Source organism: Capsicum annuum, chromosome 3 (assembly GCF_002878395.1).
Source record: "Capsicum annuum cultivar UCD-10X-F1 chromosome 3, UCD10Xv1.1, whole genome shotgun sequence".
NCBI lineage: Eukaryota > Viridiplantae > Streptophyta > Magnoliopsida > Solanales > Solanaceae > Capsicum > Capsicum annuum.
In genome coordinates, this window is record NC_061113.1 from 54,506,911 (window position 1) to 54,532,355 (window position 25,445).

A 25,445-nucleotide genomic window follows, 5' to 3' on the forward strand; every position below is an offset into this window, starting at 1 on the left:
ATATAAAGCAGAGGAAAGCACACAGATTCGTAACAAACATAGAACACGGAACACGGAACAGAACATTGAATACGGAATCATACCAGGAATACACCCCCACCAATTACCTCCCTACATTAGCGACCCGAACAGGCCCTAATCCTCTGCCGTAATTCGCGTCTTCCAGACCTTCCTATCTAGGGTCATGTCCTCGGTAAGCTGTAACTGTTCCATGTCCCGCCTAATCACCTCACCCCAGTACTTCTTCGGTCTACCCCTACCCCGTCTAAAACCATCCAACGCTAGCCTCTCACACCTACGGACCGGGGCATCCATGCCCCTCCTCTCCATGACGTAAGGCGAGAGAATGAGGTAGTGGTGAGGCTAGAAGCGCAGGAGGTAAAGAAAAGGGATAAGTTCAAGTACCTCGGGTCCGTGATCCAGAGTAACGGTGAGATCGACGAGGATGTCTCGCACCGTATCGGGGCGGGATGGATGAAGTGGAAACTTGCATCGGGGGTGCTGTGTGATAAGAAGGTGCCGCCCAAGCTTAAAGGTAAATTCTATAGGGTGGTAGTCCGTCCGGCCTTGCTGTATGGAGCGGAGTGTTGGCCAGTTAAGAACTCCCACACCCAAAGAATGAAGGTGGCAGAAATGCGGATGTTGCGCTGGATGTGTGGACTGACCCGAAGGGATAGAGCTCGGAATGAGACTATCCGGGAGAAGGTTGGGGTGACTTCAGTGGAGTGTAAGATGCGGGAAGCACGATTGAGATGGTTCGGACTTTAGTAATAAGTAATAACTAAAAAAAAAGAGTTGTTAAGTATTACCTGAGGCATATGGATTAATCTTGAATATGCCTTGCAACATCAAATTGATGCAATGAAGCACATGGAGTCTAGTAGATAGGTGGGTACACAACCCTCATAAGCTCCCCCACTTTTACATTCTCACGTACAACTTGTACAACATTTTCCGGTCCAATATTCTCAATTGTCTTCTCAAACAAGTTGTACATCTTAGTGCCAGTGGTGGACTCATAGCTAGCATCAACAAAACCAAGAAAGATGCTCTCTATCGAACAATTGACCAAAATATTACTGATCATTTTTCCATTACAAGTTGTCCATTTATCCATCATAATGAAACAACTATACTTTTGCCATTACACCTAATACTTCTCAACAAGTTCAACTTTCTTTACTTCTTTAATTGAGAAACTCTAACTTCATGATAGGTAGGTGGCTCCATTCCCGGTTCATGTTGTCCTACCGTTTCTATGAAGTTAGTAAATGAATCATAATTAACACAATTGAATGGGAGGCCCGCATCATACATACACACCGCGAAAGCATTTACCGCCCGCTCCCTTAAGATTTTTTTTGTGTCATTAATTCCTCGTCCTCCTTCTACTCTCGCCTTTTCAAAGTCGGTGTTACGTTGTGGCTTTTGTAGATAAAATCTATCCATAGAACCTTTCGCCACATGTGCCGAGGATGATAAACTACCACTTGAAGACATTTTTTGATATTTGGAGGGAGGCATCATTTCCTCAAGTTCATTCATGTCATCATCATCATCATCATCAACAATATTATATGATGGCATATATCTTTCATTCTTTGGATTTGTTGCGGCTTTGCTATCAATAAATGCCTTTACTTCGTCCCTAATGTTTGTCGGACAAGTTTGACATACCCTCACATTTTTGTTTCCACCTATCAAGTGTTGTTTGAATCGAGTAATACTGCCATTTATGGTATGTCGACAAAAATTACATATCACTGCATCTTTTGTCGGTCCTTGTGTACCATAATTCCATCCTATGTCCTTTTGTTTGCTACTAGTAGATTGAGATGCCATTGAAATTGAAAGTTGTTAATGATCAAATAATTTAATTAGTATATTATACCATCATGCTATGTTAATTTTACATAAAAAAGGCAGTCCGGTGCACTAAAGCTACCGCTATGCGCGGTGTCCGGGGAAGGGCCCCACCACAAGGGTGTATCGTACGCAGTCTTACCTTGCATTTCTACCAGAGGCTGTTTCCAAGGCTTGAACCCGTGACCTCCTGGTCACATGGCAGCAACTTTACCAGTTACTCCAAGGCTCCCCTTCGCTATGTTAATTTTACATAAGTTATTAAAAAAAATTACATAATAAGAATTAAGAATTAAGGACAGTGGCCACTGGTTACTGTTACAGTAACACAGTAACAGTGTATGTCACAAGTTCACTGTTATAGATATAGTAATGCCGGCCGAAAAATAGAAGAAGAAGATAACAAGAGAAAGAACAAAAAACAGAACCAAAATACATGTCCAGTCACTTCGCTAGATTAAGAAGAAGAAGAAAAGAAGAAAGAAGAAAAAAAAAAAGAAATCACTTCTTACCGGAGTAGCGGAAGTCGCTGGAGTGCGTCGTCGGTCGCCGGAATCAAACTTTTGAGATGAATGGTAGCAGCCGCAGTCAACAATTAGTAAGTTAGTAGTGTTAAAATGTGTAAATAAGCCCTAAAATTAGCTTATATACCTAAAACCCTAATTTTTTTAAAAACAATTAAAAGCCAACGCCTTTGTCGCCGCCTCGCCTCGCCACGTCGCCTTTCTCGCAAAGGTGTTTCCTTTTGAGTTTCGCAATGCCACGGACTGAAGAGGCGACATAGCCTTGCCTCGCCTCGCCATTTGCCATTGGCGACGTGCTCGCCTTTTACAACACTGTTCCGGACATTTCCCACCCCAAAACCCATAAGTACCCATATCTTAAAACATGTTGTGGCCCCTTATAACCCACTATTGAAAGATCAAACACTCCAAAAACCCTCTCTAAACTCTTTCTTGAAAATTGGGACTAAAGCTCTTCAAAGGTGTTCATCTTGAGGCTTAAGAGTCAAGTTTCTTCCGTGAATCTTCTTGAATAAGGCATGTGACTCTTCCCTCATTGTTAGTTAAATATAATGTGTTTTAAAGTGTGATTATGATTCTCAAATGGTGGTTTTGAAAACCAAAATTCAGGGTTTTGTTGCATATGATTGAGTATTGTTTACTCTTGGTTTAGCTTGTGTTTATACATGTTTTTGTTGATGATTTGCATATATGGGTGCTTGAGAATTGTGGTTTAACAAATAGGTCATGGGTTACCCTAAACTTGATGGCTTTTAAGTTGATTTTGTCCTTGATAATAGTATGCCCTCAAAGTGTTTGTGAAAATGCTTAAAAGAATAAACTAGTCACATGTTAATGATGTTTGGAACTAAGGCATTGGCCTAATGGATATGAATGGTTGGTAAATGATTTTGTGAAGGCCTTGTTGGCCATGTAATGATCTAAATGGTAACCTTGGTGGTTTAAATTGTTAAATGGGTTTGAGTCCCTAAATATTAACTTAATTAACGTCTTTGTTAGACAATGGGTTCGAGTCCCTAAACTTTGGATTGAACAACTGTCTTTGTTAGACAATGTGTTCGAGTCCCAAAGTCAAATGAATGCATGGTTGATTGATAATTGTAATGACATGTGGTATACTTGCAAGTAGTGTTGGTATGACGATACCAACGAAGTGCATTTGGTAAGTAATTGACTTAATGGTTGTGTATGTGGAAGGATGTTTTTAAATTGGGCTTTAAAGCGAGATGTGTAGCCGGGCCGTGAAAGTAGAGTCCGAAAGACTAACACTAGAAACCACGCTAGCCGGTGCGGGTGTCTTATGACCGGGTAGTTCGAGTCCCCCGAATGAATATATGAATGGGAGGTTCAAGTCCCCCATAATACGTGTATTAGTGCTTAAGTCACCTTGATTATGCTGGGAGATTCGAGTCCCCCATAAAGGCATATATGAATATGAATATTCTCTGATTCATGCGGCTACACGCATTGGGGCCCTTCTAGCTAGGGGAGAGTTGGGCTCATATAGCCTGTGGGTGCCTTGTTCTATGACGGTCATGCTACACAGTCAGGTTAATGATTTCAAAGTTCATGTTAATCTTGTTCCCTATCCCGGCATGGTATAAATATATATGTATATGTATGTATTGCATTGGTATATGTATTGATTGATTGGTTTTGAATTGTTGGCACTATTTTATCCTTATCCTTGAGTTACATACTAGCGCTCCAACCGCTAACCGTCTTCGACGCTGTATCCCTACGCGATACAGGTGTTGGTCATACTATACCTCCTATCAGTGATCGGACTTCGGGAACATTTTGTGTTAAGTTGAAGTGGTGAGCTTCCATACTTCAAAAGGCTCCATTTCTAGTTTTAGTTTCTTATGTTTTCATTGGTTACTCTTGGCCATTGGTTTTGGCTATGGTCGGGGGCATGTCCCGATTGGATGTTGTTTTGATTTCGGACAGAGGCTTTGTGAGACTATTATGGGTTGGTATGGGCGGTGTCGGCAGTGGTGTCAGCCTTGGCATTGGTATTGGTATTGGGGCTGATACCATATAACTTTATTTGATTTATGATTGTTCCATTTTATTATGGTATGGATATAATCTTAGTTACTATTTCGGTTTGGTTGTGGTTGTTGGTTGGCTTTGGATGGTTAGACTTGGTTGGGTTAGCCATGGTCTTGGACCTATCCTAAAGTCTTTGAGTTGATAGTTATTCTATCTTGTTATATGTTCGGAATTCATCCGACTCGGGGTATATGTTGGTTGGTCGGATTGGGTAGTGGGGCGATCTCCGGTCCTTGTTGGGCTTGAGATGCCTATTACGACAAGGCCCTGGTTCGAGTCGTGTCAAGTTAGTATCAGAGCTTTAGGTTCATGATCAATTAGGAGTCCACAAAGCCGTGTCGAGTAGAGTCTCTTTTAAGGATGTGTATCGCGCCACACTCATAAAGGAGAGGCTACAAGGCATTTAGGAATATTTCACTTTCTTGTCTTATTTCGAGCTATAGAGTCTAAGATCTTGAATTCTTCTGATTTCCGTTTGCTTGTCTTTCAGATCATGCCTCAACGATCGGAAGCTCACGGAAACTCCTCTGTCCTAACTGAGGATAATGTTGATGGAACACGCTCTACTTATGGGATCCATACTCGATCTAGAAATCCAGTCCTAAGTTGCTCGGACTCTCTAAAAATGTTGCCGCTCCCATGTCGGATCCTTCAAAAATACACTATTTTTGGAGGATCTGACACACACCCATAGACATTTTTGAAGAGTCCGAGCAACTTAGGTCCAGTCCCTCTCTGATTGTCCTGGAGTTCTACCAGTTCCTTTTAGTCTTCCTCAGGCTAATGTCACGAATGAGCATTGGTTAGTCGATTCATATGATTGCTCAGTTGGTAGCTTCTCAGGCTGAGTGTGGTCCATCGGCTACTCCATCTTCTGAAGCCACGAGAGTTAGCCAGTTCATGAGGTTAAATCCTCCATCTTTTACGGGTGGTACGGTGGAAGAGGATCCTCAGGGTTTACTGGATGAGATGGAAAAGATTTTCAGGGTTATGCATGCCACTAATGTGGAAGGGGTGGAGTTTGCTGCCTACCAGCTGAAGGATGTGGCATTCCAATGGTACGAAGAATGGGATTAGGCAAGGGGTGACATTGAAGAGTCATCTCCGTGGGAGAATTTCTCTACTGCATTTCTGGACCGCTTCTTTCCTCACGAGTTGAGGGAAGCGAAAGCGGAGTTTGTTAATCTGAAATAAGGATGTTGGTCGAGGAGTATGCCTTGAAACTTCACCAGTTGTCTCGGTATGCTCCGGAGATGGTGCTGATATGAGGGCACGAATAAGGAAGTTCGCTTCAGGATTGTCTCGCGAGTTGATCTTGGAAAGTAAGGCTGCCTTGCTGATTTAGGACATGGATATCTCTAGGTTGGTTGTTTATATGCAACAAGTAGAGAAAGAGAAAAGGAAGCAGTCTAGAGTTTAGTAAGAGGCAGGGGAAGAAGTTTAGGCCTTCTGAGCAAAGTGGTAGAGATGGTGGTAAGTGGCCAAAGAAGAAGTGAGGGAGTTCTGGTTCTTTTTCCACAGCTAGTGCTCCTTACCTGAAGCCGTTGGGTGATCGTCGGTCTCAACATAATGGTGGGTCCCAGGCATGAGGTGCCCAATCTCAGGCTAGTGGGGCTCAGTCATCTCCATCCCACCCTCTTTGTAGATTTTCTGGGTGGTCGCATCATGGGTTTTGTGAGGATGGAAAGAACAGGTATTTTTATTGTGGTCAGATTGGTCACATGCAGCGTGACTATCGTGCTAGAATGGCTTCTGGGGCGAACAAGGTTCCGATTGCCTCTTCATCTGCTCATGCACTAAAGGATGCTGCTTTTGCATCTATTTCTGCTTCTGGTATTGGCACTGGCCGAAATCGATTATATGCTCTTGCGTCTCGCCAGGATTCTGAGGCGTCCCCCGATGTAGTAACTGGTACGTTGAAACTTTTCTCTCGTGATGTGTATTGTTTACTTGATCCAGGACCCACTCTTTCTTATGTGACCCCGTTTGTGACTGTGCATTTTGGTTTTGGTCCTGAATTTATTTCTGATCCTTTTTTTGTATCTACCCCGATTGGTGACTCTGTGATTGTTAAAAGAGTCTATGGGGGAGTGTGGTATCTGTTAGTAGTAGAGAAACTCTTGTGGATTGGATAGAGTTAGATATGGTTGACTTTGATGTCATATTGGGAATGGATTGGTTGCATTCGTGCGATGCTTCCCTAGATTGTCAGACCCATAAGGTCATGTTCAAATCCCCTAATAAGTTGGTCATTGTATGGGAAGGAGGTTCTTTAGTGCCTAAAATAGGGGTTCACCTCATATCTTAGAACCTAAAAGTTGATTCGAAAGGGTGTTTCTATCATTTGGTCCGGGTTAAAGATTCTAACTCGGAAGGTCCTTATCTGGAATTCGTTCCTGTGGTTAATGAGTTTTCCGAGGTTTTCCCAGATGATTTTCTTGGTGTACCTCCCGATAGGGAAATAGATTTTAGGATTGATCTTGTTCCGAACAATCGTCCAATTTCTATCCCTCCTTATAAAATGGCTCCGGCTAAGTTGAAAAAGCTTAAGGAGAAATTGAACGATCTCTTAAATAAAGGTTTTATCCGTCCTAGTGTGTCTCCTAGGGGTGCGCCTGTGTTATTTGTGCGTAAGAAGGATGGTTCCCTTAGGATGTGCATTGACTATCGTCAGTTGAATAAGGTGACCATAAAGAATAAGTATCCTTTTCCTAGGATCGACGACTTGTTTGATCAACTTCAAGGTACGAAGTGTTTCTCTAAGATTGATCTTAGGTCAGGTTATCATCAGCTTAAGATTAGGGAAGTGGATATCCCTAAGACTGCCTTCAGGACCCGATATGGTCACTATGAGTTCCTATTTATGTTTTTTGGGTTGACCAATGCTCTAGCAACATTTATGGATTTGATGAATAGGGTTTTCCGTCAATTTCTGGACTTGTTTGTCATTGTCTTCATTGATGACATCTTGGTCTATTCTAAAAGTGAGGCGGATCATGTCGATCACCTCTGTGCTGTGTTGCAGACCTTGAAGGATCAGCGTTTGTATGCCAAGTTCTCCAAGTGTGAGTTTTGGTTGAAGGCTGTGACTTTTCTTGGTCATGTTATCCCTAGTGAAGGGAACAGGATAGATCCACAAAAGGTTGTGGTGGTTAAGAAGTGGCCTAGACCTGCGACTCCAATCGATATTCAGAGCTGCTTGGGTTTAGCCGGTTATTATAGGAGATTTGTGGAAAGCTTTTCAACTATAGCTGCCTCATTGACTAAGTTGACCCAGAAGAAAATTCTTGTGGTCAGATGCGTGAGAAGGTAATTTTGAGAAATTGATGAATAAGTTGACTTCAGCTGCAGTTTTGACCCAACCCGAGGGTAATAATAGTTTCATAGTGTATTGAGATATTTCTCGTGTTGGGCTTGGTTGTGTGTTGATGCAGCATGGTAGGGTGGTGGCTTATGCTTTTAGGCAATTGAAAGTTCATGACAAAAACTACCCTACTCATGATTTGGAATTGTTAGTTGTGGTATTTGCATTAAAGATTTGGCGTCACTATCTCTATGGGATTCATGTTGACATCTTTTCTAATCATAAGAGTCTACAGTATGTGTTTACTCAAAAAGAGTTAAATCTCAGGCAAAAAAGATGGCTTGAGTTACTAAAGGACTACGATATGCGTAGTCTTCATTACCATCCAAGTAAGGCTCATTGTTGCTGATGCTTTTAGCAGGTTATCCATGGGGAGTCTGGCTCATGTAGATGAGGATAAGCGGGAGTTGGTGAAAGACATTTATCGTTTGTCTAGTCTTGGAGTTCGTCTCACGGACTCCGAGGATGGTGGCGTGTTTGTGCATCCGGTATCGCAGTCATCTCTTGTTGTTGAGACAAAGGAAAATAGGTGTTGGATCCTGATTTGATGAAAATTAAGAGTAATGTGGGTCAGCAAAAGGTTGTTGACTTTGTGATTGGTGGTGATGGTATCCTGAGGTACCAAGGTAGGTTATATGTTCCCGACGTCGATGGGTTGAGGGAAAGGATTCTAGCCGAAGCTCATGAATCTCGTTATGCTATTCATCCTGGTTCTACAAAGATGTATCGTGATCTCAGGGAGTTCTATTGGTGGAACAATATGAAACAAAATGTGGGCTAGCTATGTGGCTAAGTATATGGTGTGTCAACAAGTGAAAGTTGAGCACATGAGACCCGAGGTTTTGTACCAAGAGATGGAATTGAACGAATGGGAGTGGGAAGTGATTAACATGGATTTCATTACTGGTTTTCCTCGGTCTCGAAATCAATGTGATTTGATTTGGGTCATTGTGGATAGGATGACCAAGTTCGCTCATTTCTTGCCGATGAGGACTAGTTATTCGACGGAGGATTATGCTAAGTTGTATCTTGCAGAGATTGTAAAGTTGCATGGTGCTCCCGTTTCTATCATTTCGAATCGTAGTAATCCGTTCTCATCTCATTTTTGGAAGTCGTTCCAGAAAGATTTGGGAACTAAGGTGTGCCTTAGTACCGCTTTCCACCCGCAATCGGATGGACAAGCGGAGAGGACCATTCAGACATTGGAAGATATGCTTCGTGCTTGCGTGATTGACTATGGTGGTAGTTGGTTCAACCATTTGCCTTTGATTGAGTTTGCTTATAATAATAGCTACCACTCTAGCATTGGTATAGCTCCTTTTGAGGCGGCGTATGGTAGGAGATGTCGTTCTCCTATTGGGTGGTATGAAGTTGGTGAGGGTAAGTTGTTTGACCCTGATTTGGTTCACCAAGCCTTGCAAAAGGTGAAGGTGATTCGTGATAGATTGAAAGCCGCTCAAAGTCGTCAAAAGTCCTATGCGGATGTAAGGCGTAGGGATTTGGAATTCAATGTTGGCGATTGGGTATTCTTGAAGGTGTCTCCCGTAAAGGGAGTAATGCGATATGCTAAGAAGGGGAAACTTAATCCCCGGTATGTCGGTCCATACATGGTTTTGAAGAAGGTTGGCATTGTTGCTAATGAGTTGGAGTTGCCTTCTAGTTTGAGCTTCATTCATCCGGTTTTCCATGTCTCTATGTTGAGAAAGTGCGTAAGTGATCCTTCATCGGTTGTTCCTCTGGAAAGGTTGGGTATCTAGGATTCCTTATCTTATGAGGTGGTCCCGGTTGAGATCTTAGATCATCAAGTTTGTCGATTGCGGACAAAAGATGTAGCTTCGGGTAAAGGTCCTTTAGAGGAACCATAAGGTTGAAGAGGCTACTTGGGAAGCGGAAGAGGACATGAAGTCCAAGTATCTATTCCTGTTTTCAGCTCCTGGAATTTGTGCGGAAGGTATGTGTTCATCATACTTTTGTTTCAAACTTTGTTAAAGAAGATTTCCTTGTATCTTTGTTTTCTAACTTAGTTAAAGGTTAGTTTGATATGCCATGGTGTGCTAACTCGTGCTTGTGCTTGCCTTACCCGTCATTCGAAGACAAATGATCCAACTAGGGGAGAATTGAAACACCTTGGCTTTTCACCCTTTGAAAATTTCCTGAGTTTTTGTTTTCTAGACAACATACGATTTGAGCATACTTGTCGTATACTAAGATACAGTTTAGGTCTCTCTTCTCATATATAAATTAGTATGGTTTGGTTGGTTTTTGTCCAAGGTACGAATGGATATCTTACCTCTCGTATGTTAGGGTACGAGGTGTATATGGTGAGGTCATATGATGTCCTAAACTTAGCCTAGTGCATTCTGTCTAAGGTACGGGTTAGAAGGGACTTCTCGTATGCTAGGATACGAGTTAAACCTTATGGTCGTATATTGTATGGGGATCTAAGATGATGCTAGGGTACGATATAAGGGTACCACCCATACCCTAAGGTACGATTTAGGGGGATGGGTCATACCTTCCGGCGACCAAGTTTTCAGCTTTTAAGTTGAGGGTATTCCGAACATTTCCCACCCCAAAACCCTTAAGTCCCCACATCTTAAAACATGTTGTGAACCCTCATAACCCAGTATTGAAAGATCAAACACTCTCTAAACTCTTTCTTGAAGATTGGGACTAGGGTTCTTCAAAGGTGTTCATCTTGAAGCTTAAGAGTCAAGTTTCTTCCATGAATCTTCTTGAATAAAGCATGTGATTCTTCCCTCATTGTTAGTTCTCAAATATCATGTGTTTTAAAGTGTGATTATGATTCTTAAATGGTGGTTTTGAAAACCAAAATTGAGGGTTTTGTTGTATATGATTGAGTATTGTTTACTCTTGGTTTAACTTGTGTTTATACATGTTTTTGGTGATGATTTGCACATATGGGTGTTTGGTAATTGGGGTTTAACAAATAGGTCATGGGTTACCCTAAACTTGATGGTTTTTACCTCGATTTTGGCCTTGATAATAGTATGCCCTCTAAGTGTGTGTGAAAATGCCTAAAAGAATAAACTAGTCACATGTTAATGAAGTTTTGAACTAAGGCATTGGCCTAATGGATATGAATGGTTGGTAAATGGTTTTGCAAAGGCCTTATTGGCCATGTAATGATCTAAATGGTAACCTTGGTGGTTTAAATTGTTAAATGGGTTTGAGTCCCTAAATATTAACTTAATTTATGTCTTTGTTAGACAATGGGTTTGAGTCCCTAAACTTAAGATTGAACAAGTGTCTTTGTTAGACAATGTGTTCGAGTCCTAAAGTCAAATGAATGCATGGTTAATTGATAATGGTAATGACATGTGGTATACTTGCAAGTAGTGTTGGTATGACGATACCAACGAGGTGCCTTTGGTAAGTGATTGACTTAATGGTTATGGATGTGGAATGATGGTTTTAAATTGGGCTTTAAAGCGGGATGTGTAACCGGGCCGTGAAAGTAGAGTCCGAAGGATAACACTGGAAACCGCACTAGCAGGTGCGGGTGTCTTATGACCGGATGGTTCGAGTTCCCCGAATGAATATATGAATGGGAGGTTCAAGTCCCCCATAATAGTATATTGGTACTTAAGTCACCTTGATTATGCCGGGAGGTTCGAGTCCTCCATAAAAGCATATACGGATATGGATATTCTCTGGTTCGTGCGGCTACACGCACTGGAGCCCTTCCAACTAGGGGAGAGTTGCGCTCATATAGCCTGTGGTTGCCTTGTTCTATAACGGTCATGCTACACAGCTCAGGTTAATGATTTCAAAGTTCATGTTAATCTTGTTCCCTATCCTGGCATGGTATAAATATATATGTGTATGTATGTATTGCATTGGTATATGGATTGATTGATTGGTTTGGAATTGTTGGCACTATTTTATCCTTATCCTTGAGTTACATGCTAGCGCTCCAACCGCTAACCGTCTTCGATGTTGTATCCCCACGCGATGCAAGTATTGGTCATACTACACCTCCTATCAGTGATCAGACTTCGGGAACATCTTGTGTTGACTTGAAGTGATGAGCGTCCATACTTCGAAAGGCTTCATTTCTAGTTTTAGTTTCTTATGTTTTCATTGGTTAGTCTTGGCCATTGGTTTTGGCTATGGTCGGGGGTATGTCCCGACTGGATGTTGTTTTGATTTCGGACAGAGGCTTTGTGAGACTACTATGGGTTGGTATGGGCAGTGTTGGCAGTGGTGTCAGCCTTGGCATTGGTATTGGTATTAGGGCTGATACCGTATGACTTTATTTGATTTGTGATTGTTCCATTTTATTATTGTGTGGATATCAACTTAGTTATTATTTCGGTTTGGTTGTGATTGTTGGTTGGCATTGGATGGTTAGACTTGGTTGGGTTGGCCATGGTCGTGGACCTATCCTAAAGTCTTTGAGTTGATAGTTATTCTATCTTGTTATATGTTCGGAATTCATCCGACTCAGGGTATATGTTGGTTAGTCGGATTGGATAGCGGGGCGATCTCCGATCCTTGTTGGGCTTGATATGCCCATTACGACAAGGCCCTGGTTCGGGTCGTGTCATGCACATGGAGTGATGAAGTGGTTTGGGCCTTAGAAAATACACAACAACAACAAACCCAGTGTATTCCCACTTTGTGGGGTCTGGGGGGGGTAAGATGTACGCAGTCCATACCTCTACCTCTGATGAAGTAGAAAGGCTGTTTCCGAAAGACCCCCGGCTCAAGTTACGAGATATCAAACAAACACATAGTACAGCACAGAAGCAGATGACATAACATAGATACTGCAGCCATAAGGAATATAAAACAGAGTAAAGCAGGAATGCAGGAATATAAAGCAGAGGAAAGCACACAGATTCGTAACAAACATAGAACACGGAACACGGAACAGAACATTGAATACGGAATCATACCAGGAATACACCCCCACCAATTACCTCCCTACATTAGCGACCCGAACAGGCCCTAATCCTCTGCCGTAATTCGCGTCTTCCAGACCTTCCTATCTAGGGTCATGTCCTCGGTAAGCTGTAACTGTTCCATGTCCCGCCTAATCACCTCACCCCAGTACTTCTTCGGTCTACCCCTACCCCGTCTAAAACCATCCAACGCTAGCCTCTCACACCTACGGACCGGGGCATCCATGCCCCTCCTCTTCACGTGTCCGAACCATCTCAATCGTGCTTCCCGCATCTTACACTCCACTGAAGTCACCCCAACCTTCTCCCGGATAGTCTCATTCCGAGCTCTATCCCTTCGGGTCAGTCCACACATCCAGCGCAACATCCGCATTTCTGCCACCTTCATTCTTTGGGTGTGGGAGTTCTTAACTGGCCAACACTCCGCTCCATACAGCAAGGCCGGACGGACTACCACCCTATAGAATTTACCTTTAAGCTTGGGCGGCACCTTCTTATCACACAGCACCCCCGATGCAAGTTTCCACTTCATCCATCCCGCCCCGATACGGTGCGAGACATCCTCGTCGATCTCACCGTTACTCTGGATCACGGACCCGAGGTACTTGAACTTATCCCTTTTCTTTACCTCCTGCGCTTCTAGCCTCACCACTACCTCATTCTCTCGCCTTACGTCATTAAACTTACATTCCACATACTCTGTCTTGGTTCTGCTCACCCTGAACCCTTTAGACTCCAGAGTTTGCCTCCACAGCTCTAATTTGTCGTTCACACCCCCTCGCGTCTCATCTATCAGGACTACATCGTCTGCAAAAAGCATACACCACGGCACCTCCCCTTGGATACGCCGCGTTAACACATCCATTACTAGCGCAAACAAAAAGGGACTAAGAGTAGATCCCTGATGCAATCCTGTCAGGACAGTGAAATGCTCTGAGTCTCCTCCCGCCGTCCTCACCTGGGTTTTCGCTCCCTCATACATATCCTTAATTACTCTGCTATATGCCTGCGGTACTCCACTCACCTCCAAGCATCTCCAAAGCACCTCCCTGGGGACTTTGTCGTACGCCTTTTCTAGGTCGATGAACACCATGTGCAAATCCTTCTTCCTTTCCCTATATTGCTCCACCAACCGCCGTACCAGGTGAATTGCCTCCGTCGTCGAGCGGCCGGGCATAAATCCGAACTGGTTTTCCGAGATAGACACTATCCGTCTCAGCCTCACCTCGACCACTCTCTCCCAGATCTTCATAGAGTGACTCAGTAACTTAATCCCCCTATAGTTATTGCAACACTGAATGTCCCCCTTATTCTTATAGAGGGGGATCATGGTACTCCACCTCCACGCCTCGGGCATCTTTGCTGTCCTGAAAATTTCATTGAACAATGCAGTCAACCACCTTACCCCAGCCTCTCCAACGAACTTCCAAAACTCCACCGGTATCTCATCCGGCCCCGTCGCCCTACCCCTTCGCATCCTGCGGACTGCCTGTCTAACCTCGTCTACCTTAAAACGTCTACAATAGCTAAAATCCCGACACTCCCCTGAGTGCTCCAGTTCCCCTAACACAATAGCTCTGTCCCCCTCGTCATTCAAGAGCCTATGAAAGTACGACTGCCATCTCTTCTTTATGTGGCCGTCCTCCACCAACACTCTACCGTCCTCCCCCTTAATGCACCGCACCTGATCGAGGTCACGACCCTTCCTCTCCCTAGCCTTAGCGAGTCGGAACAACTTTTTCTCCCCTCCTTTCCCCTGTAACCCTGCATACAAGCTCTCAAAAGCAGCCGTCTTAGCTGCCGTGACCGCTGACTTCGCCTCCTTCCTTGCTAGCTTGTACTCTTTCCTGTTTACCCGCTTCTCTTCTTCGTCCTTACTTTCCACCAACTTAGCATACGACTCTTTCTTGGTCTCCACTTTCTTCCCCACCTCTTCATTCCACCACCAATCCCCCCGATGATGTCCGGCCCGGCCCCTAGAAACACCCAACACCTCCCTTGCATTTTCCCTGATGCACGCTGCCGCCCTGTCCCACATATTATCCACGTCCCCCCTACACTCCCACACCCCCATTCCCGCCAACCTCTCCCCTATCTCCCACGCATTCACTGGCGTCAAACCGCCCCACTTAATTCTCGGTCTACACTCCTTACTCCTCCTCTTTTTATTCTTCTTCATACCCAAATCCATAACCAAGAGCCTATGTTGGGTCGAAAGGTTCTCACTCGGGATGACTTTACAATCTTTACACAGCGCCCTATCCCCTTTCCTAAGCAACAAGAAGTCAATCTGGGTCCTGGCTACCGCGCTCCGAAAAGTGATCAGGTGGTCGTCCTTCTTCGGGAAGCCCGAGTTCACCACCACCAGCCCAAACGCCCTCGCAAACTCCAATAGGGTCGCCCCCTTTTCATTTCTCTCCCCAAAACCAAAACCTCCATGCACATCCCCAAAGCCTCCCGGTAGCGCCCCGATGTGCCCGTTGAAATCCCCTGCTACCACAATCTTCTCCGAACTGGGCACGCCTCTCACCACGTCCTCCAAGGCCTCCCAGAACCGCATCTTCTCCTCCCCCTCCGATCCCACATGCGGCGCATAGGCACTACACACGTTCAGGGTAAACCCCCGAATGACCAACTTGATAGTCATCAACCTATCGTTGATCCTCTTCACCTCCACTACCTGACCTCTAAGCTCTTCATCTACCAAGATGCCAACTCCATTCCTACGCCTGTCGCTCCCAGAGTACCACAGCTTGTAACCGTCCACATCCCTAGCCTTAGACCCTACCCACTTGGTCTCTTGGACACACGCAAGGTTGATCCTTCTCTTCCTAAGAATCTTCACCAGCTCTATGGACTTCCCACATATACAAAATTTGCTTAGCTGCAACAGTTTACCACTTCTGGATGGAGAGGAACTTGAGGGTATTTCAGCATAGATCACATACTAGCAGTCATATTGTGCGAATAATAGCTCAGGAGGTGTATTGTAGAGGGATTATCAAGACAAAACTGTGATAGAAAATGCTGCATATGGAGAGATACCCAACCTAGTGCGCATGGTTTTAGTTAATATGGGTAGGAACTAGGATGTTACGTTGATGCTTCCAGGGACTAGGGCGTTTATGTCTAATGTTGTAATGTTTCACTTTGGTATGTAAATAATATTTTACTTACCTAAAAACAAAAGAAAAGATACTACATACTGAATTGGCTGAGCAGAGTCCAATATACATGGGGTCCCACCGGTCCCTACTAGTCCTCCTTGGTCTCTGTCATGACTCTAAACTGCCCCCTAGTAGTAACATGGAGCTTAGAGTCACAAGTGACCCCAAACTAACCCATGGCCTGGCATAATCTTCACACACAGGGTTTTAAGGTACAATTTTTTTTCATCATAGTGATATCAACTGTCAATATATTGAGCACTTCAAACTTAGGACGCCATATAATCCATCTCATATATGGTTCAAAGCCAGTTGAATAGATAAAGGAAATTGTAAAAGCGAACTCTTGCTACAGCAAAATGACAATGAGTGCAATCAAGTTGCAAGGCTAATTCCTAAGGTCGTACAAATTGGAACGATGCACTCCCTACATTCCAATTTACGTGACATAGTTTGACTAGGCATGGACTTTTGAAAAAAAAAATTGAAACTTGTCATCTTAAACATGACATAAATTTTGTGTGGCTATAAGCCTTTGAAACTTGTGATCTGAAACATGCCATAACATTTGTAAGGCTACAAAAGCTTCACATTAAAGGTAAAAAAGTAAGTTGAAGTTAATTTGTTTCCAAATATAGAAATATGTCACTCTTTTTTTTAAACAAACTAGTAAGAAAACAGTGTCACATAAGCTGGAGCTGGAGCTGAAGGAGTTGTAAGAATTTTGGACACCAACAATCACCTCAGTTGCAAGAGAAATAGAAAAAGATACCAAAAACTTGAACACTTAATTTATATGCATCATGAAAGAGTTATCCAGTTAAAATATCCCACATCCACCCGCTGAACTTTGCATCCATATCCTCATAAAACCATAATCCCTGATTGAAACACTACAAACTGGCAAATTACCAGAGGCATAAATTCCTCAATCTACTGCTTCAAACATCTTGAGGTTTTTAACTCCACATATACATATCCGTTGGTCATTAGAGACTTGCAGCCTTGATCCATCGGCGAACCTACTAAGGTTATGGAACAACTAATTAACCCCACAGTTTCCAGTCTAAGTCTCACATTTTATTTGATCATACACAATTTGACAGACCAAACCAAGTAGGGATAATGTCAAAGAATTAACTCTGTCCACCAAGGCTAGGCAGATGGGAAGACTAGTGCTTTTTGTCTCCCCTGGGATTCAAACCTGAAACCTCAGGCTTTCAAGACTAGTGCTTTTTGTCTCCCCTGGGATTCAAACCTGAAACCTCAGGCTTTCAACCCACTTCATTGACCACTAGGCCACACCCTTGAGTGCTTCAGAAGCATTTGTTACAGCATATGTTACAGCATATAGAATGATCCAAAAGATCTAATACTTCTGTCAAGATTTATGTTATTGGATTATTTATGTTGCCACAATGAATATTAATTACAAAACTAAAATTTCTAAATTGTGAACTCAACTCAAACTTCACAACTGAGAGTACATCAATTGAATATAGCCAAGAACGTTGGCGGCAAAATAAATACAAACTACAGTCATCATGTAGTGGTCACCATGTTTCTCCTTAACTTGAGAGATGAAGGTAGTTGTTATGCACTCAACCTTGAATTACATGACACATGGCCACAAGAGGACGGTGGCTAACGATGACAATCTAAGTGGCATAAATAAGAAGCGCCTAAGAAGACGACAGGATATGAGACACAAGGAATATGCAAAATTATGAACAGTTCCTTTTTATGCATTACAGAAGGAACCCTTTCTTACCACATGTATTCTATGTCATTTAACAAACTGAGCCTTTATTGCCGCACATCAAACTCCTGTTGCAGCTTTAGTATCGTGCTCTGCCTTACCCTGGAGAAATGACAACATGCACAGCCTATTCACTGGAAGAAAAGAGCATGACTTAAAATTAAGACATCAAAATCTATTAAAGTTTTCACAGAGTGAGAAGTAATTTTTTTAAAGACTGGTCTCATTTATTTAGAAGAAGAAGAAGAAGAAAAGAGGTTGATCATTTGCTTCATCAAAGAGAGATATTCAGTCCAATAGAGGTACGGTCCTAATTACGAGCATACTGGTTGATAAAGTTATCTGGTTTCAGACTTCAGTTTCACTAAGAGTGAGAGAGACGTTGAAGTGAAAGTTGTTTCAACACAAATGCTATAACAAAAGAACTACAAGGATGAAAGCATGACAATCACAGGTAAATGACAAACCTCAGATGGACTGCTTCGAACCTTCCTTGTAGGGGTTCTCATGGTGACAAACTCCTCTGCTGCTGTAGGGTGAATACCCACAGTGGCATCAAAGTCCGCCTTGGTTAACCCTGCTTTGACTGCAACCGCAAATCCCTGGAAGTTTCATTATGACAAAAAATATTACACATATTTTATAATCAATCTGAAATACGCACCAAAGAATTAAAGAGAAATTCCAACCTGTACAATTTCTGGTGCATCTTCTCCACACATGTGCAAGCCCAGAACTTTGCTTGATTTTGCACATACAATTAATTTCATGAAAACCCGATCTGGAAGACCAGAAAGAGTAGCCTTTAATGGCCTAAAATTTGTTGTATAAACATCAATGTCACCATATTCATTGATGGCCTGGAAAAACAATTCAAATCATTAACCATAAAATTTAATTGTCAACTCACAAGCTCTCGCTACCATACCTGTTCTTCTGTCAGACCAACTATCCCAATAGGTGGCTGGGAAAATACAGCACATGGTACATTCCTATTTGGGAGAAAAGAGCACTCAGATCAGGGAGCAGTTATAGATGTTTCTTTTTAAACAAACAAACATTCAGCTGTAAGAACTTATGCATTTCACATGGTAGAACTACAGATCTTAAAGCACATTGTACCCATTTGTAGTTGAAAATTATTGGACTAATCGGCATTAGTGCTTATCAAACTTACTTTTAAGTCATCAGATGAATTTTCAGAAGAAAGAAGAGGTACCTATAATCGGGTTTTGTGGGTTCACCAGCAAAAATAGTTTTTGCCAATGCTCCTCCCTCCATCAAAGCAACTGGAGTTAAATTAATTCTATCAGTAACATCTCCAACTGCCCAAATTGATGGCACTGAGGTACGAGAATACTCGTCAACCTGTAAAAACAGTTTGCAAATGAAACTCTCATTCAAGAACACATGCACTAAATAGTTCAAGCAAATTAGGGAATAAAAAAGAGAGAGAGAGAGAGAGAGGGGCAGGCAGTCACCTCTATGGCTCCATTCCTTGCCATTTTCACTCCCACTGTATCTAATCCTAAATTCTGCAATGTATGCAAACAAAAAGAAACTTAAGTAACTGGTGGTTACAACTTCAATATCCAATCAAAGGAACCAGGGGCGGAGCTACCCTTGGGCAAGGGGGATCCGAACCCCCTTGTTGGAAAATTATACTATTTATGCATGATTAAAACTATTTTTTATGCATATATAGAAGCAAAATAACCAATTTTACAGGATCACCAGTCCAACCAAATAATTTTAGCATTTCAACCCCCCACCCCACCCCACCCCACCCCCCCAAAAAAAGGGGGATTGACTGGCCTCGACAATCTCACACCACCCAAAGAGGGGGTCGGCAAGCAAGCCCAAAAGAAGGTGCAATAAGAGATCTTCTTCTCGTTGGAGTATCTTCGTATTTCACTGCACTAAATGTTGGTGATGTTTTAGTGCTAGCAGCAATAGGTGCTAGGCTTGTTTTAGAGTGTTGGTGATGTTTGTTGAGTCGGATAGATCGTTTGTAGTATTACTGTGTGGTAATCTTGTTTAAGTTGTTATTTGTTGTGTTAATACCTATTGTTTCTTGTCCCTATATTATGTCTTCTATAAATTGTTTTGTCTTGAGCTAGGGGTCTATCGGAAGCAGCCTTTCTACCTCACATCTGAGGTGGTGGTTTTTGGACTACGTACACTAACCCTCCTCAGACCCCACGTTGAGGGAATATACCGGGTATGTTGTTGTTGTTGTAAATGTGATAAGAGCAAGCTTTCATTCTTTCACAGGCATGGCAGGATTTTGGGTCTAATATAGCCAATTTTTTTGGGGGGTAGGGAGTGGTTGGCTAGAGGAGTCACCATGCTCTTCCTCCATAAGGTTTCAAACCACGTTTATATTGAACTAAAACCCCTTAGCAATTAACTGCATTAACCTATGAGGTCTATCAGTGATAAGCTACCAACAGAAAGCATAATAAACCTTTGTATTTGGTCTTCGCCCTGTTGCAAACATGATATGAGAGAAACCTTCAACTGTTCCTCTGTTAGTTTTTAAAGACAATGAGCCATCTGCTGACTTGACTATGGCCTGAGGCGACTCCTCAGTATGGAACTCAATTCCTCTCAATGACATCTGTTCACCAACAAAATCCCTAATCTGCATGTACAAAAGAAGTTGAGTTCATCATCAAGATTTTGGATTATGAGAGAAGTTACTTAACAAAATCTGCTCTGCATGTCATGGATAAATGACTCACTTCTTCATCAAAGCCTCTCAAAACCTTCTTTTGTCGTATAAAAACATGGACCTCACTTGTTAAGCCATTGAAGATTCCAGCAAATTCAAGTGCAATATAACCGCCTCCAACAATGGCAATTTTGTTAGGCTTCGTTGGCAAATCAAGGGCAGCATCAGAATCTATAGCATACTCGCTTCCAGGAATGTTTGGGATAAATGGGCGGCCGCCAACTGAAATTAGAATGTTCTTAGCCGAGTAGAGTTTACCATCCACATCCACCGTATGAGGATCCACAACCTGAAAGTACAGTCAAACACATGGTAATATGCTTTAACTGGAAGCATTAAAGAGCATGATAATTAAATTGTAACATGTCCTAACCTTTCCTCGCCCTTCAATCAGAGTAACATTGGCATTCTTCAGAATATTCTTGTAAATCCCCATGAGGCGCTGCAACTCGGCATTTTTATTAGCAATGAGGGTGTTCCAATCATGTTTAGGTTCCGCCTCATAGTTCCATCCAAAACCACAACTCTCCTCAAACTCATGAGAATATTTTGATGCATACACGAGTAATTTCTTGGGTACACATCCCCGAAGTACACACCTTTATTAGAGAAAAAAATAAATGACTACTTAATAGAAAAAATATTGTTTATGTCACACTTCATATGAAATTATTACTCCCTTTCTTCTAATTTATATGACATTCTTTTTCATTTTGGGATGTCCCAAAATGTTTGACACCATTCTATTTCTATACAACGTTCACAATTATCAAGAATTCAATATATTAAACTATCCTTATTTTTAATTTTGATGTGAAGTTTTCACTTTTCACTATTAAACTAGCTTTTCAACAAATATTACAATATTTTTTAACAAGGAAAAAAAAAGTCAACCAATACAATGTCACTAATATATTTCTTCCAATGTCACTAATACAATAGATAAGTCAACTAATATCTTAAACTACATACCTAATCAAATACAGTCATATAAAATGAAACGGAGAGGATTGAGGGAATCACACAATTTTTTCTTCGATTATGACTTTCTAAAATTATTTAGATACTTTAAGATAGAAAATAGTGATTTCTATGACTCATTTTTTCAACAGATGAAGTGTAACATTATCGAAATACTAGCATAAAGTGAATGTTGCGAGAGGTTACAACCAAAAGGATGAGCTATTTTAAGTTATGCAAATGCACAAAGAAATTCACCAATAGCCAATCCAAGCTATTATTGTGACTTAAAACGCCTATTTTTTTTAAAAAAAAGAAAAATTGATAACCATAGTGTCCAGGAAGCACCTCGATAATTCCAGAGGATATTTGGTACCTACCACTAATACAATTACCGGGTAATTCAATCGACGGGGTATTTGACCATCAAACTCCAGCATTATTTCGGAGAGAGGAGTATTCTCGGTGATCTTTCATAGTTCAAACAACATTATCATCTCAACTCCATAATAATCGAAAAAGTTCTTGATTTTCCTTTGAAAATCTTCCATCTGTCAACACAATTTTGAGAGCAGGAACAATTTGAGGTTCTTCTTCACCTGCTTAACTTAGACCATGACCTTTTTGATCTGTCAGATACGAAACAAGCCCGACAAAACCACTAGGTTTGTAGCATTCGTAAGAACTTGGTATAAATGGAAATTCCAATATCCATCTCAAAGGATTGGATAAGACAGAATAATTTCCATGCCTGACCATGTCATCATATGGTATAATGACTTCATCAAGTAACTGCATCTTCGTAGAAAATAGGAGGAGAAAACTTCAGTTGAAGGTGAAGGCGGTTAGCCAACGTGGAATCAAGGTGGTGAGTTGACGTGAAAAGGAGACAACCAACTACCACAATATAATTTAGAATAAGCCGAGCTTTAGAGAACAGTTCGGAGTACAATAGGAAGTTGTTCAGATAAAGGTTAGCCCCATAGACATAAAAGGACCTTGTGTACATAATATGAACATCATTCACTATCCAACATATATGCAACATGCATATTCTTTCACCTAAGTCGATTCCTTTCATTTCCCCATTTTTTATCTTTGGATCAGGTATTACTGAAGTACAAAGGAGGTTATATCATCTCATGGCGGACTGGCGAACTATTGGGCCGAACTTTCTTTGCACTCTAATTGTAACAAGAGATGTTAACATCACAAGCATTTACAACCTTACTGTACAGATTATTATCTTTTATTAATGCTAGTAAGAGTCTAGCTTCCCAAAGACAATCTCAATCTCCCTAGAGCAGCTATGCAAGACATTTGATATTAGGACCTTCCACGAAGTGATCCTTTGGAACCCATATTCATGAAGTGATCCTGGATTCCATAGTAGAGATGAAACGTTTCCTACTAAATCTAATGGTCTGACTTCATATAGGAATCATATGACTCATCCAGTTGGCAATTCAGAAACTTTGGCAACAATATCATAAAACAATAGCTCCTTTTCTGATAAAAGTGGTGTCCGATCAATCTTGCCTACACCTCAACTAATTTCACGTGATACCTGTCACCTCCCACTCTGCCATCCTCCCGTGTACCGGGTAACTTAGTCCACTAAAGCTAGGACAGATGGAAAGAAATCGCCTGATGCTTGTCTCTGCTGGGATTTGGGTTTGGGATTTGAAACCGAAACCTCAGGATCCTCAACCTACTTGATTGACCACTAGGTCACATCGTTGGTGCATCATAAAACAATAACAGTATTACACTTGGCTTTAAACATATTCGATACAGATAAGATGGATGATTACGCTATAATTAGACAATTTTTTCTCGATAATGCTCCACACAATTCCCAATATAACAATAGCACAAAACAAAAGATACATTCTTTTCACTACCAAGTAAAAAAAAAAAAGAAGGTATAATGAGAAAGAAACTCACGTGCCACCAACGCCGCCAGTAGAATCAGAAGAAATAGTAGAGAAAGGAAGCTCACAAACAGCAACAGAAGCCCCAAAATTAGAAGCAAAACGAGAAGCCCTAACCCCACCACTACCCGCACCTATAGTAAACAAGTCAAAATCATATTGCCTCGGAGGTTCAGCACCATTGGTGAAAGAGGTCTCAGCACGAGTAATGGCAAAACGGCGGCCATAACATAATGATGATGCCCGGCTACGAGGATTGATCACACAATTGTACAGGAGAGGCTTAGAGAGAGAAAAATTAGACAATTTGGTTTTGTAAAGAGAATGGAAAGTTGGAGAAGATAGAGTTGTGCTGAGTTTTGGTGTGCTCAAAGATGTAGCCATGATGGAATGATTTTGTTTACTGTGTTTTTTGTGGTGACAGACGTAGCATATATATATATATATATATATATAGGACGGCAGTTGCGAATTTGTCTCTGTTTTTTTTGTGATTCTCAAAATCTATCAAGATAGCGCGGTTCAGACTTCACTTCTCCGCAGCTTTGTTTATTTATTTCTTTTCTGAAAATTGACCCACTTTATTCCGTCAAACAATAAAATAATTTTATCTGCATTTTTTATACAAAATTATTACTCTCTCAGCTTCATTTTATTTGACCTTTTTATTAAAAAAAAAGTTTTAATTTTTTAATTCAATTCATGAAATTAAGAAAAATTTATTATTATTTTCTTCCAATACTATTCATATCATTAAATTACTATATAAAATATTAGTCCTTTGTCTAATAATATTTATCCATTATATTAAAAATAGATATTCAATAATATTTCTTCAGTTTGAAAAAACAACGGATAATTTCATTTTCTTCTACCTATTTTATCCTTCCTATCAAATTCTATAGCACTCAATACATTTTTCAAGATATTAAATTTATTATATTCAAAGGATAATATAGTAAAAAAAAATGGTAAATAAACAATTTTATTTCACCAAAGATATTTACAAGCTCCAAACAGGGTCGGCCCCCTATTTCTCATACATAAAGATTCAAAAAACTTACATGTACTATGATTGCACCTAATAACTAGGGAATCCAGACTAGTAGTCGACTGGCATAGCCATTACAATAAAAATACATTTAGAGAAAAATTAAGCAATCAGTAATTGACATCTTCATGGTGTTGTAGCTTGATGTTAGAGAGAAGGTCCCTATTTTCTGGCAGGACCAAACTAAGAGTTAGTAGCATAAATAAAGATGGATTTGTGAATGAGAAATATAAGTTTCCTATTTTCATAGGAATCAATGGGATTATTTCAAATTGTTCAAGTGGGTTGGAGACGATCTGCGCTAGATTCAGTATGAAATAAATGATTTATCTAGTTGAGGCATTCTTGATTGATTGAGACAAAATGATTCTCTCAATACAGCTTAACTCCGTTAAGCCTGTACGAGTAGTGAAGAAGTATAGAGCATTTTAGTTGGTCGTTGACCAACGAAAAGTATGGATCAAAAAAGGCAAAATTGAGAATCTTAAAAAAATCATTGTTGGAGAAAAAGATCAATATATTGCTTATGTAGCTTACCCTTTAGACCTTTTTGAAGAAGGTTCAGTTACTAACATGTTTACTTCCATGGTAGGTAATGTATTTGGGTTCAAAGCCCTATGCGCTCTATATCTGGAAGATCTGTGAATCCCTCCTGCCTATATTAAAACTTTCCAAGGTCCGTCTCATGGGATCCAAGTTGAAAGAGATAAATTGAACAAGTACGGATGTTTGTCTTTGGATATGAATATGGATAGCAATTTCCTTACAGACCTGGTTCTCATTATAGATGCCTTTTTGGAATCTGATAAGTATAATAGTTCTCCATATTGTATTGATTACCATAGCAAACACACGATTGATGATGGAGCCTTTTGCTGATCTCCCTTTAGCTTATTGTGCAACTCATTCTACTTCAGTTGTCCCATCACCTACACTTCTCTATATTCCCATCCAATTCAATAATTTTTCCCACAATTTTCAAATGACAATATACTCCTTGAAGAGATGATCATGAGTTTCATCAATATTCCTACAGAACATACAAGTAGCAGGTACATGTATCCCCATTCTTGCTAGTCTTTCCACTTTAGGTAGCCTGTGGAGTA

At 41.2% G+C, this 25,445-nt stretch overlaps 1 protein-coding gene across 1 annotated transcript in view; it reads right to left on the reverse strand.

Annotated features, from left to right (window-relative positions):
• LOC107863849 (glutathione reductase, chloroplastic) overlaps positions 1–23,746 on the reverse strand; it is a gene marked incomplete at its 5' end in the record, with an annotated part of 33,625 nt that extends 9,879 nt beyond the window's left edge. Inside the window, 10 exon segments of the mRNA XM_016710017.2 lie at positions 17,673–17,762; positions 18,128–18,262; positions 18,350–18,520; positions 18,589–18,652; positions 18,880–19,028; positions 19,142–19,195; positions 20,128–20,304; positions 20,405–20,683; positions 20,768–20,993; positions 23,302–23,746. Coding sequence (XP_016565503.1) covers positions 17,721–17,762; positions 18,128–18,262; positions 18,350–18,520; positions 18,589–18,652; positions 18,880–19,028; positions 19,142–19,195; positions 20,128–20,304; positions 20,405–20,683; positions 20,768–20,993; positions 23,302–23,672 — 1,668 coding nt within the window. The 3' untranslated portion in view covers positions 17,673–17,720.
• Between the last annotated feature and the right edge of the window lie 1,699 nt (positions 23,747–25,445).